A 21,000-nucleotide genomic window follows, 5' to 3' on the forward strand; every position below is an offset into this window, starting at 1 on the left:
TGAATTTGCTTGTTGAGGGTGTTGTGATCTTCTACTAGTTTTGTTACAGTTGTAGGGAAAAAAAAAAGGAAAGATGAAAAGCACAAAGGAGGGCATAGGCCATAAGTAGCCAGTGACTTGGCCACTCATTTAAAAAGTTTGTAAGAGGAATGAGAAATGGAATAATTATAGAAGGCAACAGGATTGCTGTTAATAGTTTCTATGAGGTAAGAAAGCAGAGCTTAGCACATACAACAGGTAGAGGGAAGTAGCCAGAAAAGGGGGGGAAATTGGATCCCAGGAAGCAGGCTTGTTGTGAAACATACAGCAAAGAGGTGAGCATTAAAGAGAGGGGAGAGGGCTGCATGCAGTGGCTCTCGTCTGTAATCTCAGCACTTAGGGAGGCCGAGGAGGGAGAGTTATTTGAGGCTAGGAGTTCAAGACTATCTTAGGTAACAACAACAAAAAATTTTATTTATTTATTTTTTGAGACAGAGTCTCACTCTGTTGCCCAGGCTGGAGTGCAGTGGCACAGTCTCGCCTCAGTGCTACCTCCATCTCCCAGGCTGAAATGATTCTCATGCCTCAGCCTCCCGAGTAGCTGGATTACAACCACATGCCACCACACACCACTAATTTTTTTTGGATTTTTTGTAGAACAGGGTTTCACCATGATGTCCAGAGTGATCTTGAACTCCTGGCCTCAAGTGATCACCCACCTCGGCGTCCCAAAGTGCTGGGATTACAGGCATAAACCACCGAGCCAGAGCAAAAAAAAATTTTTTTTTAATTAGCCAGGTGTGGTGGTACCCTTATAGTCCCAGTTACTTGGGGGACCGAGGCAGAAGGATCACTTGAGCCCAGGAGTTTGAGACGGCAGTGAGCTATGATCATGCCACTGTACTTCAGCCTGGGTGACAGAGCAAGACCCTATCTCAAAAAAAAAAAAAAAAAAAAAAAAGGGAGGTGGGGAGAACCCTTCCTCTTAAAATGGATTGAAAAATGTTAAAGAAACAAAGGGAGAGTGACTTGAACCTGGGAGGTTGGAGATTGCAGTGAGCCGAGATTGCGCCACTGCACTCCAGCCTGGGCGGCAGAGTGAGACTCTGTCTCAAAAACAAATACGTATATATGAAAGAATATACACTGACATGCTAAGGCAGGTGTCCTTTGGTGGTAGAATTTGGTGGTTTTTATTTTTTTTTTAACCTATGGTTTCTGATGTTTCAGCTGTGAGCAGGTCTTCTTGAGTCAGTTCTAGTCAGATAGATAATTTTTAATATGGCCGCTAGATGGAGCAGTAGTTGCTGGGTAACTAGCACCTGTTGCGCAGCTGTGATAAAGATTGCTGTTTGAGTCAAGTTGAAGGAAAATCCTCTTCATTATTTTCCAGCCCCAGTGTGGAGTGCAAAAGCATGAGGTTCAGCATGTTGAAGGACCATCAAGCTGTCACCGGCAACGTCACTGCGTTTGATGGATCTATTCTCTATCTCCCTGTTAAGCTTCAACAAGTGAGACCAAACAGGAAATGGACTTTCAGATGAACCCTAAGAGTGCTCTGGTGTTTTTTGTTTGGTTTTGCTTTTAAGAGATTGGGTCTTGCTATGTTGCCCAGACTGGTCTCGAATTTCCAAAGCCCTGGGACTACAGGCGTGAGCCACTTCACCTGGCCCAGGACTGGTGTTTTGAGGGGTAGGAAACCATAGAATTCCTGTACGTTTGAGTTGTACTTTTCTGTTCATAGAGGGGAAGACAGATTTCTGCAGGACATAACAGCACATTTCAGGTTTGAATTCCTCAAGAAGCACCTTCTCACATGAAAGGAATGGTTGGAAGTCTGTGACCTCAGTGATAAAGAGTAACTTAAAATTGCAAATGTAGGCCGGGTGTGGTGGCTCATGCCTGTAATCCTAGTACTTTGGGAGGCCGAGTCAGGTGGATCACGAGGTCAGGAGATCAAGACCATCCTGGCTAACACGGTGAAACCCCGTCTCAACTAAAAATAAAAAAAATTAGCCGGGCATGGTGGCAGGCGCCTGTAGTCCCAGCTACTCAGGAGGCTGAGGCAGGAGAATGGCGTCAACCCGGGAGGCGGAGCTTGCAGTGAGCTGAGATCACACCACTGCACTCCAGCCTGGGTGACAGAGCGAGACTCTGTCTCAAAAAAAAAAAAAAAAAATTGCAAATGTAAACTTGTTTGGAAATCTCTTACCAAATCATTTTTCTGAATCGTAGTCGTCACACTGTGCTTTTGCCAGTGTGGGCAACAAAGTGAGGGGAAAAGTAGAAAAATGTTTTAAGATACTTTAGTGTTCTTAAGATCACAGTTGAATTAGATTAGAACTTGGTCATTAGTTCTTAGTTTTGTCATTTTGTTTTACCTGTGTGTATTTATTTGTTAGGTTCTTGAGTTAAAAAGTCAAAGGAAAACAGACAGTGCTGAAATCAGCATTAAGATTCAGATGACAAAAATCTTGGAGCCCTGCTCTGACCTGTGCATTCCCTTCTACAATGTTGTTTTCCGTCGGTAAGAAAACAGCTGAAGTTCTATTGTCCTTTAACTTCAGTCTTGTATTTACAGTAATGTTCTTCAAGATACTTGGATGGAAATACGTGACAGTATATTCTAGATGGGTTTGGAAGCATTTAATGAATAAATGGATGGTATCGAGGCTAACTTACTCAAAAATTATCTCACAAGCGGTAGACCGGATTTGAATATATGAAATTAGGTTTGGAGGTAGCTGGATAGGGGAATGGGTTCCTCCAGGTGTGTTCAGGAACTTTGAAAGCGGCTGTTTATAGTGTATATTTGATGGTGATGGTAACAAGGGGGCTACTTAAAGAGGTTGTGTGTAAAAATATTTGCTGGAAGGATTTTTTTTCAGGGTCTTGAGTTTTTGGATTACAGACAGCTCATAATTGTTTAACTTCTTTTGAAACGTCCTAATTTTCATACAGCCGCTATTCTCTTATTTAATGAAACACAGAACCTAATTTCTTTTCTTTTTTTTTTTTGAGACAGTCTCGCTCTATCGCCAGGCTGTAGTGCAGTGGCGCAATCTCAGCTCACTGCAACCTCAGACTCCCTGGTTCAAGCAATTTTCCTGCCTCAGTCTCCTGAGTAGCTGAGATTACAGGCATGTGCCGCCACGCCTGGCTAATTTTTGTATTTTTAATAGAGATGATGTTTCATCTTGTTGGCCAGGATGGTCTCAATCTCCTGACCTTGTGATCTGCCTACCTCAGCCTCCCAAAGTGCTGGGATTAGAGGCGTAAGCCACCGCGCCCGGCCCATAGAACCTAATTTCTACGTAGTAAGTCGAACTGCCAGGAATAAACGTAACTCCCTTTGCCACGCTGTTATTCACACACTTAGCAATGGGCTCTCGCATTCTTCGTAGTTAATGGTGAAAAGTAATGTAATCAAACCTGGGAAATCAACTCAGTGTTTGGTCAGCTAGTAGTGGAAAAGACTACTGTCGTTTTGCTTTGCTTTTTCAGTCAAATGCTTTGGCAGTTTTTGGTTTTCTTTTAACAAGATTGTTCTCAATATAAAAGCTGTCTTCTGCAAAGAGCACAAACATTTCTAACCGTTCAGACTTCCAAAGGCAAATGTAGCTAAGAATAATGGAACATAATTTTTTTACTCTTCTATTAGAAAACTCATACTTGCTTTTTATTTCAGGGTAATGAAACTTTTAGATATGAAGCTTGTGGGGAGAAACTTTTATGACCCTACAAGTGCTATGGTACTACAGCAACACAGGTTGGTACTTTTTTCCCTTTCCTCACTTTTGAATGTTCTGGAAAGAAATTTTCCATTACAACCGTTGTATTTAGTAGTATAATCTCAGCAGTAGTTTATGGTAGTGAATACAGTTTATCAATTAAATCTCTTCCTTAGTTTGGTTTTTCAGTAAGTTTGCAATAATGTCAATTAACTTAGTTTCCTGAGGCTTTCTCATTACTATTGGGGAAGGGCAGTATCACCTCAAAGTATTGTTCACGTGAGGGCATGGAAGTATATGTGTTCTTTGAAAATCCTACAATTAAGACCACCTCTCTCTCCAGATTGCAGATCTGGCCGGGCTATGCAGCTAGCATCCGAAGGACAGATGGAGGGCTCTTCCTGCTAGCTGATGTCTCCCATAAGGTCATTCGGAATGACTCTGTGCTGGATGTCATGTGAGTGAATGGTGGGGTCTATCTTCAACATGCTGATGATTTTCTGAAAAGTTCAGTAACACCTGGTAGTAATACACATTAGACATTGTTCTGTTTGTTTGTTTTTTCCCCCAGAGACAGGGTCTTGTTTTGTCACCCTGGCTGGAGTACAGTGGTTTGATCATAGCTCACCGTAACCCTGAACTCCTGGGTTCAAGTGATACTACCACCTCAGCCTTCTGAGTAACCAGGGCTACGGGTGTGCTACCATGCCCAGCTAATTTTTAATTTTTTTTTTTTTTTTTGTAGAGACAGGGTCTTGCTATGTTTCCCAGGCTGCTGTGTTTCCTGGCTTCAAGGGATCCTCCTACCTCAGCCTCTCAAAGTGGCACCCAGCCCTGTTTAGATTTTTAGTTGTAGAATAACTGAACTGAATATATGTGCCCTTGTCCCTGGTCCTCCTGAGATAAGCATCTGAATAGACATCTGCTGTGCTTTGAGAAGGAGTTTTATTTAAATTTGTGGTTAGGAGAACTTGGTTTGATATATGCACATGCTGAGTTTGCATATAATAATATACAATGTATGTGTTACTGTAGTAAATACAGATGTGTATATATATATATATATATATATATTTTTTTTTTTTTTTTTTTAATTGACACAGAGTCTCACTCTATCACCCAGGCTGGAGTGCAGTGGTGCAATCTTGGCTCACTGTACCTTCCACCTCTTGGGTTCAAGTGATTCTCCTGCCTCAGCCTCCCGAGTAGCTGGAGTTATAGGCGCCTGCCACCATGCCCGACTGATTTTTTTTCTTTTCTTTTCTTTTCTTTTTTTTTTTTTTTTTGGAGACAGAGTCTCTGTCTGTTGCTTAGGCTGAAGTGCAGTAGTGCGATCTCAACTCACTGCAACCTCTGCCTCCTGTGTTGAAACAATTCTCTTGCTTCAGCCTCCCAAGTAGCTAGGACTACAGTTGCATGCTGCCATGTCTGGCTAATTTTTTGTATTTTAGTAGAGACAGGGTTTCACCATGTTTCCCAGGCTTGTCTTAAACTCCCGAGCTCAGGAGATCTGCCCGCCTCAGCCTCCCAAACTGCTGGGATTACAGGCATAAGCCATCGTGCCCAGCCAGATGTGTATAATTTTTAGTGGTTGCATGAAATCTCATCTTACACATAAGTCTCTGTACATCTGATTTTTTTAGGCTGTGTACTCAGAAGTAGAATTACTTAATGGAAGGGCTGAACATTCTAAAGCCTTTTAATATATATCTATAATAATACAATAGTTAACTATGTCTTGACAAATTACCCTGTAGAAGATTTATTCAGTTTCTTTTCCCACCAGCTATGTACAACCACTGGGTGTTATCGGGCTTGTAAATCTTTGCTTCTCTGACCATTTCATTCTTGCTTCAGTGTATACTTACTGAGCTCCAGTTATGAACCAGAGTCTTAGGACCTATCAGATAGCAAAACAAAGATCCCTCCCCTCACGGAGCCTCTGTTGTTGGCAGGGGAGATGAACAGTAAATAATAAATATAATAAATTGTATAGTGCATTAAAAGTGAAAAGAGCCATGGAAAAAAGGAAAAAGAGCACACGGTCAGGGCGATCAGAAGTAGTGGGGCAGGGGGTGGAGAATTGCAGTTTTAAGTGCAGTGGTCAAGCTCATTTGAGCAAATGCTTGAAAGAGGTAAGAGGTTAGCCAGGTGAAGGGAGAAGAAGCTTTTGGCATGTGGACAGCTCAGGCACAGACCTTAAGACAGAAACAGGCCTGGTGCAGGCGCATGCGGGGTGGCTAGAGCCGAGTGAGCAAGCAGGATGGTGGAGGGGCAGAGCAAATGGAGGAGCTGATTACATAGGGCTTTGTAGGGCTTTTGTGAGGGTTTTAACTTTCACTCTGAGTGAAATGCAGGACTTTGAGCAGTGCACTGGCAAGATCCAACTTGGATTGTGAAAGGATCCCTGTTGTTGTTGTGTGGAGAATAGACTTGGTTGACTGAGGATGGAAGTGGGAACACCAGTCAAGAGGCTGTGGTAATCCAGTGGAGCCATGAGGATGGTAGCGATGGAGGTGGTAAGGAGTCAGATTCTGGACATCTGTATTTTGAAAGTAGCACTTAAGTGGATTTCCTGAGTGCATGTGGGATAAGAGAAAGAGAAGCTGAAGATGTCTTGAACTTTTTTATAATTATTCTTTATCTCCTAGACTGTCAGCTCCTCTGTCAGAGGCCGTGTCTTTTTTGCTCACCCTGTACACTTAGACCTAATATAGGGCTTAGCACTGTCAAAAGTTGCAATTACTGGCTTTTATTTGAAGTTCATGAATTGGGTAACACCTTGAGGGTTCTGATGAGCTGAGCAGCGGAGGTTGGCTTTATAGACAGAAAAGGGCCAGAGAATCAGAAACAGAACAAAAAGGAGATTGGTCGTTTGTTACTTTCCTTGTAAAGGTTAAAGCAGAGGGGACATCTTTATCATACTAAAACTGGCCTGTTTGGGGATTTGGCTATTATCTCTCTCTCCTGATTTCTCAGAAAGTCAGATAAAGATCTTAGTTTCTATTTGGTGGCATGGAACTTCAGAATGAGTAACTCCATTTTGGTTTGCTCTGTTGGGCCTAGTGCAGGAGCCCAGTCCAAGCCAATAGCCTCCTGTAAGTTTGATTTAATTGTACACAGTAAATGTTCAAGAATATTTATTAAATAAAAGTATATGTCTTCAAATCAGCTATTTCTTTTTTTGCAGTTTCTGCCTTTGCTTTTATGTATTTATTTTTCTTGCATGTACTTTCAGTGAATGCCTTTGCTTTTCTGCTTAGAAAGGTCTACTTGGCCAGGGATGGTCTGGTTCATGCCTATAATCCCAGCACTTTGGGAGGCCAAGGTGGGAAGATTGCTTGAGGCCAGGGGTTCAAGGCTGCAATGTGCTATGATAGTGCTACTGTACTCCAGCCTAGGCAAGTGAGACTCTGTCTTCCAAAAAACAGAACTAGCTTTTATTTTCCATTTTTTTTTCTTTTTTGAGATGGAGTTTCACTCCTGTTGCCCAGGCTGGAGTGCAATGGCATGATGTTGGCTCACTGCAACCTCCACCTCCCGGGTTCAAGCGATTCTTCTGCCTCAGGCCTTCTGAGTAGTTGCCACCACACCTGGCTAATTTTTGTATTTTTAGTAGAGACAGAGTTTCGCCATGTTGGCCAGGGTGGTCTTGAACTCCTGACCTCAGGTAATCCACCTGCCTCAGCTTCCCAAAGTGCTGGGATTACAGGCATGAACCACCACGCCAGGCCTATTTTCAGTGTTTCAAACCCTATGGATTTACCTTGATATGAAGTTGGGATTATCATGGTTGTCTCTGTACTATTATACAATTTATTGAAAAACATTCTTTTTTTCCACAGATTCAAATCACTGCCTTATATGCTAAAATACCTGGATTTATTTCTGAACTTTCAATTTGAGCTATTGGTCCAAACTAATGTGATTCTGTCTAAAATACTGTACTTTTTTGGTTTTTTATATTTGTCAGAATTTTATTTTCAGAATTTTCATGGTGATTGTCACCCACATACTCTTTGATTTGATCCTTTGAACAATTTAGTGAAAATAAGAAAAAAGTTGTTTAGCATTTTGATGGGCATTGACTAGGGAGAATGTTCACTTAGTCTTCCTATTGAAAAATATGGCATGTCTTTCCATTTATTGAAATTTGTTTTGGCCAGACGTGGTGGCTCACCTCTGTAATCCTGACATTTTGGGAGGCTGAGGCAGGCGGATCAGTTGAGGTCAGCAGTTCAAGACCAGCCTGGCCAACATGGTGAAACCGTGTCTCTGCTAAAAATACAAAAATTAGCCAGGCGAGGTGGCACACGCCTGTAATTCCAGCTACTTGGGAGGCTGAGGCACGAGAATCGCTTGAACCCAGGAACCTGGGAGGCAGAGGTTGCAGTGAGCCAAGATCATGCCATTGCACTCCAGCCTGGGTGACGGAGTGAGACTGTCTTAAAAAAAAAAATCCAGGCGCGGTGGCTCACGCCTGTAATCCCAGCACTTTGGGAGGCCGAGGCGGGCAGATCACGAAGTCAGGTGATCGAGACCATCCTGGCCAATACGGTGAAACCCTGTCTCTACTAAAAATACAAAAAATTAGCCGGGCATGGTGGCGGGCGCCTGTAGTCCCAGCTACTCAGGCGGATGAGGCAGGAGATTGGCTTGAACCTGGGAGGCGGAGCTTGCAGTGAGCCGAGATTGTGCCAGTGCACTCCAGCCTGGGCAACAGAGCGAGCAAGACTCTGTCTCAAAAAAAAAAAAGAAAAAGAAAAATGTCAGTTGGCATTTTGATGGTCATTGACTAGGGAGACTGTTCACTGAGTCCTATTGAAAAATATGCATGTCTTTCCATATTTATTGAAATTTATTTTGTTTTGGCCAGGCACAGTGGCTCATGCCTGTCATCCCAGGACTTTGGGAGGCCGAGGCAGATGGATCACTTGAGGTCGGGAGGTTGAGACCAGTCTAGCCAACATGGTGAAATCCCATCTCTACTAAAAAAAAAAAAAAAAAAATTAGCGGGGCGTGGTGGTGCAGGGCTGTAGTCCCAGCTACTCCGGAGGCTGAGGCAGGAGAATCGCTTGAACCTGGGAGGTGGAGGTTGCAGTGAGCCGAGATTGTGCCAGTGCACTCTAGCCTGGGCAACAGAGCAAGACTTCATCTGGGGAAAAAAAAATTATTTTTATTTTCTCCACAGTTATTTATCTTGGATTTTTTTTGCTAAAAAAATTCATTCCTTTCTTTCCTTCCTTTCCTTCTTTCCTCCTTTCTTCGAGACAAGGTCTCATTTCATGGCCCAGACTGAAGTGCAGTGGCTATTCACAGGCATGATCATAGCTCACTGCAGCCTTGAATTTTTGGGCTCAAGTGATCTTTCTGCCTCAGCTTCCTGAGTAACTGGGGCTACAGGCTTGTGCCACTATGCTCAGCTTTTTTTTTCTAAGTACATAATTTTATATGTACTTACCACTAATTTAAGCTCAAATTCACACCCAGTTGTGTAATCCCTTTACTATACATTGAAACACTAGGTATTTTGTCAGTTTCATTCCCCTCCTGTCCAAATACCACATTTTTGGGGTGATCTAGACCACTTTAGATCTAGCTTTGAGAACCTCTTCTCCAAGATAGTGAGAAGGCCTGTGTCAGGCATTACCCCGTTATGTCACACATGGACCCTCTCAGTGTAGCTGCTCAGCCCCGAGAGCATGTCCATGTCTGTCAGGGAGCTCTGCAGGCTGTCCTCCCTTGTCCCCTGCAGCTGTTACTGGCTTGGTGTTCTACCACCTTCGTTCCCGGTTCTTATGGATCACTGGAAACCACAGAAGAGCATTTATTTTCCTGGAGGTGAGAAGAGCTCGGTGTTTAAAAATGTAGCAGCTTTTCTTCTCATCACCCAGGAATGGTTTGCATACTTCTAAAAGGTAGTAAGTCAACTAAGGTTTACAAAATAAGGTTACTTTCTTATGTCACTGGTAAGTTCTCAATTCATTTAATGACCCATTCCTACTGAATTCAATACCATCTTAGAAATGTCTGTTAGAACCTGATCGGCTTCAGTTCAGCCGGTTGCTCTCCAGGCTGGCTGAACCATCACTGTCTTGGGGTTCCTCTTCCCTTCTTTTTTTTTTTTTTTTTTTTTTTGTTGAGATGGAGTCTTGCTCTGTTGCCCAGGCTGGAGTGCAGTGGTGCGATCTCGGCTCACTGCAACTTCCGCCTCCCAGGTTCAAGTGATTCTCCTGCCTCAGTCTCCTGAGTAGCTGGGACTACAGGCGCGCACCACCACACCCAGCTAATTTTTGTATTTTTAGTAGAGACGGGGTCTCACCATGTTGATCAGGATGGTCTCGATCTCTTCACCTTGTGATCCACGTACCTCAGTCTCCCAAAGTGCTGGGATTACAGGCGTGGGCCACTGCGCCTGGCCCCCTCTTCCCTTCTTATGGGGAATCTCCTGTATGTCAGATTTCATAACTGCTGCTTTCTTGATTTATTTCCTTGTTTTGGTGTAGCATATATACTCCAGTATTATCCAGAAGAAGTGTGCATTGGAGGAAATTATTTTGAGACCTTACATGTTTGAAAAATATCTTTAGCTTACAAAGTAGTTGTCTAGTTTGATTGGGTATATAACTCTAGGTTATAAATCTAGTTTGGAGATACTTTACTCTGAGAATTTTGAAGGCACTACTCCATCGTCCTTGCTTTTAGATTTATTGTTGAAAGATCTAAAGCCGTTTTAATTTCTGATTCCAGAATCTTTGTATGTCTCTCCTCAGCCTGTCCTGCCCATTTGGGAGCTTTGGGAGTTTTTCTTTACTGTTGTCTTCTGAAATTTTATTTGTTCTTTATTCCTTCCTGCATCTCTCAGGATTCTATATGGGATTACTTTCCCTTTGCCTGAAGAACTGCTTGTAATATGTCCTTTAGTGTGGACTCTGCTGGTGACAAATTCTTTTAATTTTTATCTAAAAATGTTTTCCATCTTGCCTTTAACTTAAAATTCTGGGTTTGGCAGTTGCTTTCTTTTCGCCCTTTGAGAAATATTATCTGGCTTACATTCTTCGCTTTTTTTTTTTGATGGAATCTCACTTGGTTACCCCAGTTGGAGTACAGTAGCACGATCACACCTCACTGCAGCCTCAAACTCCTGGGCTCAAGCAATCCTCCCACCTCAGTCTCCGAAGTAGCTGGGGCTGCAGGGATGCACCATCACACCTGGCTAATGTTTTCATTTTTTCATAGAGGCAGGGTCTCACTGTGTTGCCAAGGCTGGTCTCGAACTCTTGGGCTCAAGTGATTCTCCTACCTCAGCGTCCCAAAGTGCTGGTGTGAGGCACTGTGCCCAGCCTATTTTATTTTTATTTTTGTAGAGATGCAGTTTGACTGTGTTGCCAAGGCTGACCTCGAAATCCTGGCCTCAAGTTATCCTCCCTTCTACCGCGGCCCCCTAAAGTGCTAGGATTACAGGTGTAAGCTATTGCACCTGGCCCGTGGTTTGTCAACATTGTTCCTGTTGACAAATCAATCACCAATAATACTGTTATCTTTTTAATTTTTTTTTTATTTTTGTCTTTGGCTTTCAAAGTTTTACTGTAATGCATCTAGTTGTGATTTCTGTTAAAAGAAAAAAATATTCGTGGCACTTGTTAAAGAATGATAAGGCAGACTTTATTCAGAACCAGTGCAATGGGCACAAGGACCCCTGCAATGGGGATTTACAGTATGGGAGAGAGATTGGGCTCAACTCAGAATACAGCAAGGAAAAGTGGGAATTTATAGTCTAGGAGAAGGATCGGGATCAGTGGATGAAAAATTGCTGATAGGAACCATTTGGAGTCGGGGTTTCACCAAATTTTTACAGTTGGGTTGCTGGTCTAATGGGCTTCCAACCATAAGCTCTCAGGAATGGCCTGAATTGGTATGAAGCCTCATCTAGCTTCTTCTAAAGAGTACTCTTCTTTATGTTGAGCAGAAAAGACAGTCCAGAACAAATAAAAATGCCTTATATGTATAGACAATAGTAAAAGCAAAGCAAGCAAATGAAAAACAGAACTGACTGGGTGCAGTGACTCATGCCAGTAATCCCAGCATTTTGGAGGGCTGAGGAGGGTGGATTGGTTGAGCCCAAGAGTTCGAAACCAGCCTGGGCAACATGGCAAAATCCTGTCTCTACAAAAAATACAAAAATTAGCTGGGCATGGCGGCACGCATCTGTCATCCCAGCTACTCGGAAGGCTGAGATGGGAGAATCACCTGAGCTGGAATGTCCAGGCTGCAGTGAGTGTGAGCCATAATCGCACCACAGCACCCCAACCTGGCCAATGGAGTGAGACCCTATTTAAAAAAAAAAAGCTAATGGCAAAAATATTTTCAAATGATATACTTTCAAAACAAAAAGGCTAATGACCTCACACAAAGATCTAGGTCTGATTATATGCTGGAGGCTGTACTTCTAAACCAAAAGGTCTATTTATGTAAGGAAGTAAGGCTAATTGGCTTACATAAAGACCTAAGGCTAATGACAAAGGCCTGTTTGGTTATAAATATTGGGATTCAGCAACTAGAGCTTAATGAAACTAGTCACACCTCAGATGGTTGTTGGGATTGACTCACTTGACAGCAGATCTGAAGAACAAAGAGTTAAACACAAGGGCCCAGTGAGTGGATTGTTGGTCTGAGAATCTCTGGAATGTTGCCTGGGAAGTTTTCAAAATTATCTTGGTTGGACCTCCAGAATTGTCAGAGGATGGTGAGACCTCTGTTCTATCGGAAATAAAAAGAAAGCTGAATTTCTTGCTTACTGCAGTTAGAGACTATTGGTCTTCTATAGAATATTGGAGAAGAGTATAGTTCAGGCAGGCGAGACTCTTGTGGATTGATTTGCCCTCACAGGTATGCGTATTGGATTAAGTCATCCGTGATTGGCTGGCTTATAGAAACAAGGGGATTACATTGATTAGTTGGCTTGCAAAAGTGTGTTTGCTGAAGTAAATTGATGTAGATTGATTCAACAGGCTTAAAACCCATTCTTGCCGGGCGCGGTGGCTCACGCCTGTAATCCCAGTACTTTGGGAGGCCGAGGCAGGCGGATCACGAGGTCAGGAGATCGAGACCATCCTGGCTAACACGGTGAAACCCCATCTCTACTAAAAATACAAAAAATTAGCCGGGCGAGGTGGCAGGCGCCTGTAGTCCCAGCTACTCGGGAGGCTGAGGCAGGAGAATGGCGTGAACCCTGGGGGGCGGAGCCTGCAGTGAGCCGAGATCGCGCCACTGCACTCCAGCCTGGGCGACAGCGAGACTCTGTCTCAAAAACAAAACAAAAAAAAAAAAACCCATTCTTATGGCTACTTGTTACTATGATGACAGAGTAATCCATCTTTTCCAGTTTGTGGGAATTTTATTTTATTCTCAGGAGTATATGAATATTTGTTTTCATTTAGTTTTATTGTTTAGTTTCTTAGATATTAATCTTAACTTCATAAAGAATTTTCTAAAGTTGGCTAGCAAGCTAACTTGTTTTTTTTAATGATCTTTTTTCTTTTTTTTTTTTGAGATGGAATTTCGCTCTTGTTGCCCAGGCTAGAGTGCAATGGCGTGATCTCGGCTCACTGCAACCTCCGCCTCCTGGGTTCAAGGGATTCTCCTGCCTCAGCCTCCCGAGTAGCTGGGATTACAGGCATGTGCCACCACACCCAGCTAACTTTGTATTTTCAGTAGAGACAGGGTTTCTCCATGTTGGTCAGACTGGTCTTGAACTCCTGACCTCAGGTGATCCACCTGCCTCGGCTTCCCAAAGTGCTGGGATTGCAGGCGTGAGCCACCGCACCCGGTCAATGATCTTTTTTCTTACAAATTTGAAATACCACTTTATTCTACACTCAGTATTAATCTGTTTGAGTCTATTTCCGTATCTTTTATTCTGTTCCGTTAATTTCTTTTTTCAGATGTGTAAAGGTACAATTGACATCCATAAAAAACCCACACACGTTTAAAGTATACAGTTTGATGAGTTTTCATATATGTATATATATTTGATATATTTCACCTGTGAAATGTTACAGTGAAGAAAATAGACATGGCCATTGCCCCAAAATGTACTCAGGTCTCTCTGAAGCCTCTTCCCACTTCTGTTCCTCCTCTGCACGCCATGGGCAGCAAATGCTGGTCAGCTTTCTGTCACTAGAGATTATTCTGCATTTTCTAGAATTTTATATAAATGGAATCACTATGTTCTTGTTCTTTTTTATTGTATTTATTTTATTTTATTTTTTATTTTATTTTTTTTTTTTTTGAGACAGAATCTCTCCCTGTCACCCAGGCTGGAGTGCAATGGTGCGATCTCAGCTCACTGCAACCTCCACCTCCTGGGTTCAGGCGATTCTCCCGTGTAGCTGGGATTATAGGTGCCTGCCAAAACGCCCAGCTATATAAAAACATTTTTTTAATAGAGGTGGGGCCTCACTATGTTGCCCAAGCCGGTCTCGAACTCCTGGGCCCAAGCAGTTCTCCTACCTAGCCTCAGCCTCCCAAAGTGCTGGGATTATAGGCATAAGTGGGGCGAGGAAGAAGACCCACCCAACAGCCCACCCACCCACCTGCCTGCCTTCTGTTGTTTTTCGGTTGGCTTCTTTCACTCAGCGTTATTTTGAAATCATTCACATTGTTGTATGTTGCAAATGTTCATTCCTTTTAATTGCTGGGTAGTGTTCTATCTTGTGGCTCTACCACAATTTATTCACCCACTGTTTCCAGATTCTTTCCAGCTTTTGGCTGTTACAAATAAGTTGCTATAAATATTAGTGTACAAGTCTTTGTGTGGACATATACTTTCATTTCTTTGGGTTAGTAGATACCTGGGAGTGGAATGGCAAGTCATATGGTAGGTGTGTGTTTAATTTTGTAGGAAAGTCTTTCCCAAAGTGTCTGTACTGTTTTACATTCCCACTAGCAGTGCCTGAGAATTCAGGTTGTTCCACATTCTCACCAATACTTGGTTTAGTCAGTCTTAATTTTAGAAATTTTAACCAGCATACAGTGGTATCCAATTGTGGTTTTGATTTACACTTTCCTAGTGAATAATGATGTAGAGCATCTTTTCCTGTGTGTACTTCCCATTCATTTGTCTGCTTTGGTGAAGTATCCGTTCATATCTTTTGCCTATTTTTAAATATTTGGGTTGTTGTTTTTACTGAGTTGTGCAGTAATTCATTACATATAAGAAGTACAAATCCTTTATCAGGTGAATGATATGCACGTATCACATGATTTACGCATATTTTCTTCCATTTTGTAGCTTGTCTTTGCATTTTTCTTAAAGATGACTTTTTTTTGAGACAGAGTCTTGCTCTGTTGGCTGGAGTGCAGTGGTGCAATCACAGCTCACTGCAGCCTTGGCCTCTAGGGCTCAAGCAATCCTCCCACCTCACCCTCCTGAGTAGCTGTGACTACAGGCATGCACCACCATGCCCAGCTAATTAAAAAAAAATTTTTTTGTAGAGATAGAGTTTCACCACATTGCCCAGGCTGTTCTTGAACACTTGGGCTCAAGTGATCCTCCTAAAGTGCTGGGATTACAGGTGTGAGCCATCACACCCGGCCAGTGGTCCCTTTTGTTTGTTTTTTATTCTTTTTTATTTATTTTATTTTTTTGAGACAGGGTATTGCTCTTTCACCCAGGAGGGAGTGCAGTGGCACCATCTCAGCTCACTGCAGCCTCTGCCCTCCGGGCCGATTCTCATGCCTTGGCCTCCTGAGTAGCTGGGACTACAGGCATGCGCCACCACACCTGGCTGCTTTGTACTTTTAGTAGAGATGGGGTTTCATCATGTTGCCTAGGCTTGTCTCGAAATCCTGAGTTCAAGTGATCCACCCACCTCAGCCTCCCAAAGTGCTGGGATTACAGGCATGAGCCACCATGCCCGGCCCAGTGGTCCCTTTTAAGGAGTAGATATTTTTAATTCTGATGAAGTCGAATTTATACTTTTTCTTTCGTAGGTTTTGGTATTGGTGTCATATCCAAGAAATCATTGCCTAACTCGAGGTTACAAAGATTTTCTGTTTTTTTTTAGGTTTATGGTTTTAACTCATATTTAGATCTGCGATCCATTTTGAGTTAACTTTTACAGGTGATGTCAGGTAACGGTCTGAGTTCCTTTTGTTACATGTTTAATTATCACAGCACTATTTCTTGAAAAGATTGTCCTTCTCTGCTGATTTACCTTGACACCTTTGTCAGTTATTATTTGATCATAAATGTGTAGGTTCTGTGTTTCATTCTCATGTAATTTAAGGCACAAATGTCCCTCTGAGCACTGCATTAGCTACAGCCCCTGATTTTTTTATTGTCTGATTTTTCATTTTCCTTCAGTTCAAGATATTTTCTCATTTCTCTTGTGCTTTCTTCTTTGATCTATGGGTTATTTAGAGTGTATTATAATTTTCAAATATTTGGAGATTTCTTATTTTTCTTTCTGTTTAATATATTTTGGCAAGTCTGGATCGTTTATTTTTCTGATTTTTTTTTTTTTTTTTTGAGACGGGGTCTTGCTCTGTCGCCAGGCTAGAGTGCAGTGGCATGATCTTGGCTCACGGCAATCACTGCCTCCCGGGTTCAAGTGATTCTCCTGTCTCAGCCTTCTGAGTAGCTGGGACTACAGGCGTGCACCCCCACGCCCAGCTAATTTTTGTATTTTTAGTAGAGACGGGTTTCATCATGTTGTCCAGGATGGTCTCGATCTCTTGACATTCTGATCCGCCCACCTCGGCCTCTCAAAGTGCTGGGATTACAGGTGTGAGCCACTGCACCCAGCCTATTTTTCTGATTTCTTTTTTTAAATTAACCTATCCATATTGAGACTAAAGACTCTGTTATTTCTGTGGCGTTCAGCTGCTGATGTCTTTGCTCAGTTTTTCCTTATTATCATATTTTAACCTGGCTTCCTAGTGATCACCCCCTTGTCTGTAGAGCGTAGTCATTCGGGTAATGATTTGGAGAGCAGTTATACTCAAACCCCGTGACCCCATAAGGCTTCCATCTCTACTAATGGATTTGTGTGTAGATTGAATAATGCATTCAAAATTACAGGTAGTTCTCCCATGTTTTTTGGCTTTTAACTTTCAGCTGAGATTTCTTGGCTCTCTTCTAAGCATAGATGGTTTCCCAGTCAGCCAAGGATGTGTGGCCTTCTGTGGCTTTCTGATTGCCAGTATTTAGCCCTTAAATTTCTGGTTGATGCACTGCTCACCCCAACTTAGACGACAAATCTAGGCTAACAGAACTTTGCTTTTCTCCTTTGCCACTTGTAGTTGGCTTGCCGTGGGTTCCTATCCCTACCCCTAGATTAAGTTTTCTCTATCTCAAAAGATTGTACACTTTTTGGTTCTATTTCTATAGCAGTCTCAAAATGACAAAGCTAGAGAATAGACTGGTAGTTACCAGATCTAGGGAAGGAGGGGGAGTGTGAATATAAAGGGCAGCAGGAAATAGTCCCTTGGTGGTGACATGCAACAGTTTGGTATCTGATTGTGGTAACCTATAAATGAGAGAAAACTGTATACACATACAAACACACCAGTGTATGTAAATAACAATGAAAATGGAGTAAGATCTGTAGTCTAGTTAATGATACTATAGCAATGGCAGTTTTGTACATGAGACTCTATGTCCAGATTTTGCAACTTTCTGTGATTTGATGAGTATTTCAAAGTACGAAATTTTAAACAATTAATTTTAATTAATTTAGGGACAGGGCCTTACTTTGTCACCCAGGATGGAGTGCAGTGATGCTGTCATAGCTCACTGTAGCCTCAAACTCCTGGGTTCAAGCCATCTTCCCATCTCACTCAGTCTCTGGAGTATCTGGGACTACAAGGTATGCCACTACACCTGGCTAATTTTTTAAATATTTTTAGAGATGGGGTCTTGCCATGTTGCCCAGGCTGATCTCAATATCCTGGGCTCAAGCAATCCTCCCACCTTAGCCTCTCAAATAGCTGGGACTACAACTGTGAGCCATCATCCCTGGTAGGCCTATATTCTCTATTTCCTGCAGTTCAGGCCCTCTTAAGCTTTTTCCTTTTTTTCCCCCCCACCAAGGAAATAAGGTATCACTGTGTTGCCCAGGCTGGTCTCCCAACTTCTGGGTTCAAGCAGTCCTCCTGCCTCTGCCTCCTAAAATGCCGGGATTACAAGCGTGAGCCACTGCATCTGGCCAAGAGTCCCATCTTTTAACAGAACTGGAGCCTTCTGGTGCTATATAGCTGTGATTAGATTCCCAATTACTTGATCCCCTATCCCTTTCATACTGTTCTGGATATACACTGTGATCCAAAAGTCTTTTGTCTCTTTCCAAAGGCATGCCATTTATCAGCAGAATAAAGAACACTTCCAGGATGAGTGTACTAAGCTTCTGGTTGGCAATATTGTTATCACCCGATATAACAATCGTACCTATCGTATTGATGATGTGGATTGGAATAAGACTCCAAAGGATAGCTTCACGATGTCTGATGGGAAAGAGATCACATTCTTGGAATACTACAGGTAGCGAGAAGAGACTGGGTTTGGGCCTCAGGGTGGGGGTTGGATGTAGTCCACGTTCTCCAGCAGATATTGAGTTCTGCAATAGCATACCACTTGACACTCTCAAAATAATTGAATTGGTAATGTGTCTAAGACTGAATGAGCTTGTTTGTGGGATTTGACCTGAGTATGCTACCATTATGGCTTCAATTATTTTAGTAATTTGGAAGTTACTATATAAATTAATCTCAGGGCTTTGAATTGTATTTCTTTTTCTGATTTTATTAGAAGTCTGGAGAGATTAAATTCAAGTCATTAATCATTTGACTGTCATTTCATGTTTCTATTGCCTGAGCCCTTTAACCTCATGTTTTGAACAAAGTCTTTCTTGAACTTTTAGCCTTATTTCTCCTATATTTAATTGCAACATAATTTGAGCCTGCTTTTTCTGGTTATAAATATATTATGATCGGTTTCCAGTGGCTCCTTGACAAGAGTATTATGCAAATTATGTACCTCAGTCCTGGTTAAGAGACTCAGACTGTGGTGCTCTAAGAGTATTGATGCCGCTTCTGAAATTTTTTCCTGCCTGTACTCTGTTCTAGCAAAAATTACGGGATCACAATTAAGGAAGAGGACCAGCCACTGCTGATTCACAGGCCCAGTGAGAGACAGAATAATCATGGGATGGTGAGTAGGGCTGTCAGGCTTACAATTCCAGCTTAAGTTCTTCATCTTGTCAGCTGCTTTTAGCCGTCCTCATGGCTTTGTGGGAGCTATGGAGTAGCGATCCTAGTGTGGTTGCAGAAAGCTGTGCAAGTGTTTGTCTGTCTCATCCAGCCAGAGGCACCACTCATACTGGTAAGATCTGCTTTGGAAGTCCCCACGAGGCGGAGCTAAATATCCACATAAGCTATTAGGTTAAAGAGTTAAGGAGAATTTCCAGTGAAGGAAGATTAAAACTCTGAATCCATGAGGAAAGGTGTAGACATTGATTGATTGATTGATTGATTGATTTAGTTAATTAGTTAGTTAGTTAGTTGACGGAGTCTGGCTCTGTCACCCAGGCTGGAGTGCAGCGGCACAATCTCGGCTCACTGCAAGCTCCGCCTCCCGGGTCACGTCATTCTCCTGCCTCAGCCTCCTGAGTAGCTGGGACTACAGGAGCCTGCCACCACGCCCAGCTAATTTTTTGTATTTTTAATAGAGATGGGGTTTCACCATGTTAGCCAGGATGGTCTCGATCTCCTGACCTTGTGATTTGCCCACTTCGGCCTCCTAAAGTGCTGGGATTACAGGCGTGAGCCACTGCGCCTGGCCTAGATATTTATTTTAACAGGGCCAGAGGCTTAAGGAAGGTGCCTTGTTACCTGACTCCTCTGTCTTAAATGTGAAGACTGAAGACCAGTAGGTTACGGTGAGACTGAGGCACACTGCTTAGTGATGGGATGCGTTGTCTTACCATTGTCTTGAGGCCCAAGAGGGACAGATTTTTTTTTCTAATTTTTACTCTCCTTTGACAGTTTCAATATTTTTCCTTTGACCTAATACAACAGGCTGTATGTATAGTGACTGAGGGAGAAAGGATAAAATACTTCTAGCATTTCACTGCTCTCTCCTCCAGGATTTTGTACTCCTTAGTGTGCAAGGTATATCACTGCGGGAGCAGCCCTGGCCATGGCATGTCCTGTATGGTCAGGAACATGAGCCTCTTGTACTGCCTTATTTTCCCTCTTCGTTCTCTCTTCAAAGCTGCTAAAAGGGGAAATCCTGCTGCTGCCCGAGCTTTCTTTTATGACCGGAATCCCAGAGAAGATGAAGAAGGACTTCAGAGCCATGAAGGTTGGAGTCCTGTGTTTTCAGCCAGAAATGCCCACTTTGTGAGGCAGGCTTTTGGTTAACAGTTTGAGTTAGAACCGAGTCACGTTCCAACTCTGATGTTGGCTTGCATTGTAACCTGGGCCTGTCCATTCTTCCAGGCTCCAGTTTTCTCCTCTGTAAAACATGATCCTTGTCCCTTCCCACACACGCTGTGAAAAAGCATATCAGAACTTCCTTTTGAAGGTCATTAGAACAGTAGAGGGACTGGATTATAAAATAAGAAGCAAACAACTCTGTCTTCATCCTCACCATTCAGGTGGATAATTGTAAACTGGTCATATGACCATGGGTGAGGTTCTTTGAGAGCACTGAGTTATTGTAACATTTCTAAAGCCTTCAGTTTATTTGAAGGCATGGAGAAGATAATGAGGCAAAAAGCAAATAAGTCGGGAGATGAGGATAGAAGTTTATCTTGTGGGGCCCTGAGTGTCCTGGGGATGTTGGGCTCAGCTCCTGTGGGCAGGGCTGAGTAGCAGAGATGGGTACAGCACCTAGCACCTAGGTGACATGAGTCCAGACCCCGAGAGCCGGCCTGCCACACTCTGTCTGGGGCTGTCCGTGCTTGAACTCCTCTCTGCTGCCTCACTTTCCGGTCCTTGTCTGTCTTAGACCCATATGCCACATACAGTTTTTATGTGGCATCATAAAGAGCTTGAAGTGAAGCTCCAAATTCCTGTGAGAGATTTCTTTTATGTTTACCTTCCAGTTCTTCTACTTTCACCTACCTTGTAGGTCAGGGCCTTTTCCTTACAACTCCCGGTTACCTGATGACTTTATGATCACCGAGCTGTATCTATATACCCCTGTAGACTTACTGACCCTAATGACTACCTCAGAGGGAATAACAGCTGTGCAATTCATTCATCTCAGAAGAATAAAGATCACTTA

At 42.7% G+C, this 21,000-nt stretch overlaps 1 protein-coding gene across 6 annotated transcripts in view; it reads left to right on the top strand.

The window, feature by feature from the left end:
* PIWIL2 (piwi like RNA-mediated gene silencing 2) overlaps positions 1 to 21,000 on the top strand; it is a 100,270-nt gene that overhangs the window by 26,511 nt on the left and 52,759 nt on the right. For all 6 annotated transcript variants that reach the window (XM_055295625.2, XM_055295629.2, XM_055295624.2 and 3 more), the window contains 7 exons: positions 1,373 to 1,490; positions 2,382 to 2,506; positions 3,668 to 3,748; positions 4,054 to 4,167; positions 18,064 to 18,252; positions 18,837 to 18,921; positions 19,984 to 20,073. In XM_055295625.2, coding sequence (XP_055151600.2) covers positions 1,373 to 1,490; positions 2,382 to 2,506; positions 3,668 to 3,748; positions 4,054 to 4,167; positions 18,064 to 18,252; positions 18,837 to 18,921; positions 19,984 to 20,073 — 802 coding nt within the window. The remainder of the gene's footprint in view (positions 1 to 1,372; positions 1,491 to 2,381; positions 2,507 to 3,667; positions 3,749 to 4,053; positions 4,168 to 18,063; positions 18,253 to 18,836; positions 18,922 to 19,983; positions 20,074 to 21,000) is intronic.

This window comes from Symphalangus syndactylus, chromosome 10, assembly GCF_028878055.3.
Source record: "Symphalangus syndactylus isolate Jambi chromosome 10, NHGRI_mSymSyn1-v2.1_pri, whole genome shotgun sequence".
Classification (NCBI taxonomy): domain Eukaryota; kingdom Metazoa; phylum Chordata; class Mammalia; order Primates; family Hylobatidae; genus Symphalangus; species Symphalangus syndactylus.